The sequence below is a fragment of the Penaeus japonicus genome, unplaced genomic scaffold, assembly GCF_977035675.1.
Source record: "Penaeus japonicus unplaced genomic scaffold, GWHDUDI00000001_assembly GWHDUDI00000016, whole genome shotgun sequence".
Taxonomy (NCBI): Eukaryota; Metazoa; Arthropoda; class Malacostraca; order Decapoda; family Penaeidae; genus Penaeus; species Penaeus japonicus.
Genome location: NW_028234418.1, coordinates 16,428,940 through 16,436,439, shown reverse-complemented (window position 1 = coordinate 16,436,439; position 7,500 = coordinate 16,428,940). Strand labels below are relative to the sequence as shown.

Below are 7,500 nucleotides of genomic sequence, written 5' to 3'. Positions count from 1 at the left end.
GGTGAAAAATGCCCTGAGAGGTTCAGCGTGGCACCATGCAGCAGGAAAACACCCCAGCATGAAGCATTGCATGCTTGTTATTTTCCTGGCGTAAGCGGGAGTAGGTGAAAATACATCCGGTGGTGAATGGGTTAAACCAATATTTTGTTATAGAAATACAAGATGGGTAAACCCAATCACCACAAGATGGATATTTGCACAATTCCAATCCCGCTTGCAATATAGTGTACAAAGTACAATGTAAATATAACCAGATTTATGTACAATGTGTATAAACAGCAAAACTTTGTGACATGATAGGAGGTCATCCGTTGTGTGGGAAATGTTCCTTTGACATGATTTGACATCATTTGTTGTGAAGGTGTTAAAAAGATTATACTCTTGATATATTAGATACTCTTGGAGCAAGTTCTTATCAGTTGAGTACTGTTTCCTTAGTCCATTGACACTGAAAACATGGGCTGTCCACTTTTGTTTTGTTTAATTTTTTTTCTTTTCTTTTTTTTAAAGCTTAGATGGTTCCTCTAGAATTTGGTCACCTTTTTTACCCTTGGCATTTCTAGTCTTTATGTTGGTGGATTAATGGATGTATAACAATGGATTATTTCATATACAATGGTTGATAACAGTAAAATTATTTGTCAAGATCCCAATTGTTCATTATACTTCTGTTTGAGTGACAATCATGAAGGTGATCGAAAGTGAGACAGAAAACTAGCTATTTATCAACATATAGGGGGAAGAAAAGGAGGGTTGTATTTGCATTCCTTTTTCCTTAACTCCTCGTAAAATTGGGAAGCACCATCCCTCAGTGAGAAGAGTGAGAGAACTATTTTGAGATCAGCTGATCTATATGCAGTTAATATAGCATTGCTAGAGGAACATTCTTTGATGTATGATTTTTTATGGAATATTTTCATATTATGAGGCAGACATGAAGTGTTTAATGATTTAATCAATCAGCAGGAACAAAAGAATGGCAGGTGGAAGGCGCAATGCAGCCCGTGCTCCACCACCCAAACCTGTAGCCCTAATAGATCTTGACATGAAGAGGTGAGTTCTTATTGTTGTTTGCATTATTGCTAACATCAACAATGTCATCAACAATACCATCATCATCCTCATCATTATCATCATTATCATCATTATCATCATTATCATCATTATCATTATTATCATCATTATCATCATTATCATCATTATCATTATCATCATCATTATCATCATCATCATCATCATCATCATCATCATCATCATCATCATCATCATCATCATCATCATCATCATCATCATCATCATCATCATCATCATCATCATCATCATCATCATTACAATTTTTTTCCTTTGTTTATTGTTATTATTATAAATATTCATAACCATCATGTTCAATTATTATTATTATTATTATTATTATTATTATTATTATTATTATTATTATTATTTATATACATTTATTCAGAATTATTTATGAAGTTCATATAATACTAATTAATTTTCCTTAATAGCACTTATTTTCATTAGACATTAAATGCACGGGTCATGAAATGCTTCTCCTTTTTCCTCATTGGCTCTCAAATAACACCTGATAATAGTGTCGTCCTTTATGTGGTAGGAGAGATGGGTTATTGGTTCTGAAGGATTTCCAGTAAAAAAATCTCAGTTTTCTTTTTCCTTCTGTTGATGTTAGATGAGCACCTACCTCTGGATTTATTGTGGGTCTTTTTAACCCATTGGTCGTGGTAGTCTTTGCAGCAAATCATACCATCCGCTGCTAATGGGTTAAGGAATTTGTAGGGAATGACTAGAGCACTGAAGAATTGAAGGAAACCCTTGAACTGAACTATCATCATGGCTTGAGAAACATTTATAGTGAGTGTGCTGTTTGTATTTCCAACAGGATTGGACATGGGACGGAGGATGGGCCACCCCTGATGCCCATCACCCCACCCAAGCATATGAGCATTCCCGACATACCTCGTATCTCTGAACTTGGCTTTGAGACTCTGATGCTGGTATTTAGTCTGATGTCCCTTGCACTGCAATACCTTAACATTTACCGTACAGTCTTCTGGCTTCCCCATTCTCATACTAAATATGCCATGGTAAGTTATCTTTTTGTTCTTTCTTGGTTTGGACATCCATATAAATAGATTATTTTTGTTTTAGTTCGGAAGAAAAAAGTGAAATGAACATTATATCTTGGTAACTGCAAGCTTTGGAAGTGATGCTGATCTTTTTCTTGTAAATTTAAGGTGCACTATTGATTTATCATGCTTTGCATTTTGGCTCTTCAAAAAAGGTCTTACTCATTATATGTGTTCTTCCCCAGAACCTGTACTTGATTGACAGAAGTGTTGTGTGGTTCATTGTGGTGACGCTGAGTAGGCGTCTAGGATGGAGTATTCTCAAGCTTGTGATTACCCAGTGCATTCATCAGTCATTGTGGAAATCTGCTCTCTCAGTGGCAAGGTGTGTTTACTATAAAAATCCCTAGAATGCCATGAAAATTTATTAAAGCAGTATTTGTTAGTTTATATATCATGTTTCTCACCTCATTTAATAACATTTTAACTTTCTTGTGGAACAGAGTGATGTTTGTGGGGGCCATTGCAGCATTACTAGGCTTCTGTCTTTATACCATCAGCGATGCTCTAACATTCATAAAAATCTTAGCTCTTGGATATCCGTAAGTAACTTGTTGTTGATACTGAATCCTGTGTGTTTGTGGTAAATTTTGTTGATTTTATTTTTAGTATTTTTCCATGTGCATAGACAAGTAATCTTCAAAATTCAATAATTTTGTTTAGATATTCTAAATTCCTCATGTATTACAAAAATACTATTGGGACACTTTGCTGGAAACTTACTCAGAACTCACATAGAAAAGAATTTCCATTTTGATATTTTCACAGGTTCGTGTTCTATATCTTCATATTTGATATGGAGATAACATCTTTCCTGGAGGTGATCCCAGTTCCAGTGCATTACAAAGAAGAAGGAACTAAGGCAAAGCAGTGTAAGGTCTTGGACAGCATGCTTAGAATTTAGTCTTATCAGAAAAGGTGGTGTGAAGGAGAATTAACAGAATGAAAAGTTATCTTTGTAAGGAGAAATTGCTTCAGTTCTTTTCATAAAATAGTATGTATAACTCAAGTACACTACATGCATGTATATACATAGAATTTTTTTTTATAGTGAGTAACACAGGTAATGCAAAATATTTGGCCTTTGAAATGTATGTTAGAAAAAAAATACTGATCATTGCACACTTTGGATATCAGGCACTTGTTAGAAAACTAACCAACTTGAAAGAATATGGATAATGATTAGATCACTGCCCTCCTTTTAATCCAAAGTCATAAAATAACTATAAAAAATTTGCTATAAAATCTGGATAGACATTTTTCCAATGTAATTGTTGATTTCCTTATTAACCATTGAGGACAGGGGACATCTCAGTCTCTGGTATGGGTTTTATTTCAGAGCAAGACAGCTTCACGCAACATATCTTGACTTTTCCTATTCTCTTTTATTCATTTGTTGTAAAGCTAGAGTCATTTTAGCTGTTTTATGGGAGGACAAAAAGCAACTTTATTTTTTTTGTATTTGTGTATTCATGACACCTGTTGTCAGGCCAGAGCTCCTGCTTCATCTATGTCATGACATCTGTAAGCAATGGGTTAGCCACTTGCATCAGGACATACATGATGTTCAAGGATTGTTGATTCCTGTATTATTTCACTGTGTTATGAATAATGAGTGAGTGAGTGCACTATCTTTATAGGGTGATGGCACACAGCAAGTTGCCAACCTCTTGCTCTAAAGTACTGTAGATGAAGGATGTGAAGGCAGAATGAGAAGAGGAAGTTAATTCAAACCAGGCCTAATATCTACAATGTGCCCCAATGCCAATAGAGGGCACTCACAGTCATAAATACAAGTTTACTTCCTCTTACCTATCTCTTCATGTTATCTTCATTGTGGATGGTAATATGTTTCGTATTCGTTCATGACAATACATAAATGTGAAAAATTAAAATTGCGTTTTGTCCTCTCATAAAACAGTTATACTTCTATCACATTGAGTATAAAGAAAACAATGAGCTGATATGGACCCTAAACTACAATTTTAGTCATCTGCAGCATTGATAGAGCCTGTGATACGACAGATATAAGTCTTTAAATACAGTAAAACACACAAAAATTAAAACACAAAAATGGCTCTAGCTTTACAATGAGTGACTAAAAGAGAGTGGGAAAAGTCGAAGTATGTTGTGTGAAGCTGCCTCACTCTGAAATAAAACCTCTCCTGGAGACTGGGCAAGGGAATCTATCCCCTGTCTGCAGTGGGTTAATGTAATATGAAATTGGTCTTATCAGTGCTTTTTATAGGTTGTTTCATTTAATGTTGATGATTTTCAACTTACGTATTTATGCAACATATATTTTATGTAGGGTTGCATACATAAAATTTAAATGTAGAAAATAATCTTGTAGAGAGGATTAGCTTCTTTTGTGAATTAATATATTTTTTTTTGTACAGCTGTTGTACGTCTGATACAACATGCTTGCATGAACAGTGCAGATGCAGTGCGTGGTGAGGTTGAATTCTTGACAAATGACTGCAATAGGCGCATGGCACAAGTCATGTATCAGACCATTGTTATCGTCTACTACACTACATTGATTCCATGCTTCTTTGTCCCGGTAAGCATTGGCAACTTTTGGACTTTGTTAATTTGTTTACTTGATAAAATATGTGTAATGATAACTTGTATTATGTAATTGGCTTAGCCCATTGACACCAGGGACATCCATCTTCCACTTTAGTTATTTTGTTATTGTTCATTGATGTATGATGTAAGTAAAATCAGATTTAACTTTGATTAATTTAGTGTAAAGTACATGTTTCAACAGTACAGATTTACTTGCTTCCCATTGAAACATTTTGTTTTAATGAACTAGTAATAAAGACGGATTTCATATTGATTGTATTTACTAGAGCTTTAGTAAGAAAAGAAACAACCCATAGTGTCTTTGAATTTTAAGTCTTTTTTTTTTTTCAGAGTTCCTTACACTATGATGTGTCATGGGTTACTTTCCACACACTCTTTGTGGCCACGACCTGTTTCATGTGGCACCTCCTCTACTGTTATCCAGCAAGGTTAGACCTTTTGCAAGTGTCTTAATCATGGTTGTCCTGGAACAAAAGGTGTACTCAGAATAACAGTCATTCCTTGGTCAATTATGTGTGATCTTAGAAATGATATGCAGTATATGTTTAAAGAGTATATGTGGTCTATTGGTTAGAAGCCAGGATTGTCACTCTGACGACCCGGGATCAAGTCTCGGTCAGGGAGGTAAAATTTGTATTTCTCTATTAAATGCGTTACTGCATTCTATCATTTTTCTCACATGGATATAACCTCAGTAACCTGATTTGTGACTTGAATTTCTAATTCTTTTCTGCCGAGTGCCCACGGGAATTGTCTGTAAAACCTCGCTATCACTGCTCTGCTAAGAGTATATAGGTAATTTCCATGATGGATGTAAGGCATCAGGTTAGACAATTCTTTTAGTCGCGTGGTCTGTTGGTTAGAAGCAGGAATTGTCACTCTGATGACCTGGGATCAAGTCTCGGTCAGGGAGGTAAAATTTATATTTCTCTATTAAATGTGTTACTGCATTCTACCATCTTTCTCAGATGAAATTGGATATTTCAGTCCTGTTATTGTCTTGATACTTTTTTTTGACTGGAAAGGAAAATATTTTGCTTCTCTTGTAATTGTAAAAATTAGTTGCATCCTTCATGTTTATATTATTATTCCAGATTTGCATAATAGGAAGAGGAAATAGAAAATTATTATTTTTTTATCACATTAAATTGTGTTAATTAAATCAAGATTGACTTTTGTAAATTTTCTACTTCGAAAAGCCAAACTGGTATCCTAATGCAAACATCAATAATTGCAGTTACTGTGATATTCTTCACCGGGCGTCTATGCACTTAGGAGGATGGGCACGCGTTGAAGGCCGGTCAGGTCATGCCCCTTATAATCCCTGGTCAAATTCAGTATTGTGGCCACAAGGAGCTCTTGTGAAACACAACAGGGAGTTATACCGTGCAGAAGGAGTCACCAATGCAGCTGAACCAGGCAACACAACACATGCTAGGTTATATGTGAGTATGTGTAGATTTTACACAAAAATAACCATTAACCAATTCACGCTTGGATTATGTATCTGTAATGCTGATCTCACTGGGTAGATAACAAATGCACACAGTGACTAAGTGTTAAATCTCTCCCAGCACGATGCTGCACTGTGCTTATGTAAGCTTTTTCATCTGCCTGCTTCAATGGGGTAATAATCGGAGGATTTTGTATTTGTTTACAGCATTTATTCCACTCCCATCTTTCATTAGAGACATGATACTGCATGATCCAAACAGGCTGGGCTGGACTGATTGATTTAAAGAACAGAAAAATATTTTAAAATATGGAAAGCTATATGCATTCAGTCTGCCTGCCAGTGAATATTCTTTGAATATATTTGGTTGGTTCATCCATCAATGTTTATCGATTTCATAGTATAGAATAAGGATTATATTTCACACACTTGTATGAGGACAACAGTATCCTTTAAATAGTACATTATATACACCATCAGACATTTTTTGTACCACAAGATAAAGAAAGCAAAAAAAGATGGAAGAGAAAAAATGAAGTTAGACTTTTCCAAAATGTTTTTCTTTGGTCTGAGGTCCAAATAATTAAGGGGAAACTATTGAAAAAGTGTCATGGAGAGGGGATAGTCTTTGCAGTAAGTAAGAATAAGTACTTCAATTACCAAGTTTGAATGAGGACAATAGTATTCTTGAGAGGGTACTATTGTTTTGAAATAGTACACTATCATTACCATCAAACATTTTTTTGGGATATCAAAACATGAAGAAAGAAGAAAAAATTGTAGTTTTGCTTTTTCCTTACTATTTGCTTTGGTCGATGTCCCAACAAATTAAAGGGGAAAACTATCAAGGATGGCTGTTAAGATAATCCTTACTGTAGATGAAATAAACGTTTGTGTTGATATACATGAACATGCAAGCACACGCACACGCACACGCACATGTAGATGTACATGCACACGCATGTGTACACACCTGTACATGCAAAAGTATTTGATTGCCTAGTGCTTTTGGCCTAAATATATTGAGACATTTCATGGATGTTGAACCAAATATTTTGTCCATATATTTAAGGTCATTGATAGTAAATAGACTTTATATGTATATTTAAAGACTTACCAGTTTTATTATAGGTTAGCATCTTCATTTAAATTTTTTGTTTGAATACTCTGTTGAGTCTAAGGAATCCCAAATACTAAGAAATTTGCCCCTATTAGTACATGTTTCTTTATATATGCATATAATAATTGTTTATACTGTTAACTTACATATTTTTCATTATTTAAATGGGAGCACATGTGTATTGAGTTCAC

The 7,500-nt window shown here is 34.8% G+C and overlaps 1 protein-coding gene across 5 annotated transcripts in view; it reads left to right on the top strand.

The window, feature by feature from the left end:
* The window catches only part of LOC122251445 (transmembrane protein 39A), an 11,782-nt gene that overhangs the window by 2,895 nt on the left and 1,387 nt on the right, over positions 1-7,500 (top strand). For 3 of the 5 annotated variants that reach the window (XM_043013418.2, XM_043013420.2, XM_086545212.1), the window contains 8 exons: positions 964-1,053; positions 1,898-2,102; positions 2,330-2,469; positions 2,588-2,686; positions 2,913-3,016; positions 4,544-4,707; positions 5,067-5,164; positions 5,974-6,181. In XM_043013418.2, coding sequence (XP_042869352.1) covers positions 977-1,053; positions 1,898-2,102; positions 2,330-2,469; positions 2,588-2,686; positions 2,913-3,016; positions 4,544-4,707; positions 5,067-5,164; positions 5,974-6,181 — 1,095 coding nt within the window. In that variant the 5' untranslated portion in view covers positions 964-976. The remainder of the gene's footprint in view (positions 1-963; positions 1,054-1,897; positions 2,103-2,329; positions 2,470-2,587; positions 2,687-2,912; positions 3,017-4,543; positions 4,708-5,066; positions 5,165-5,973; positions 6,182-7,500) is intronic. The other 2 variants (XM_043013419.2, XM_043013421.2) reach the window with 1 other exon arrangement.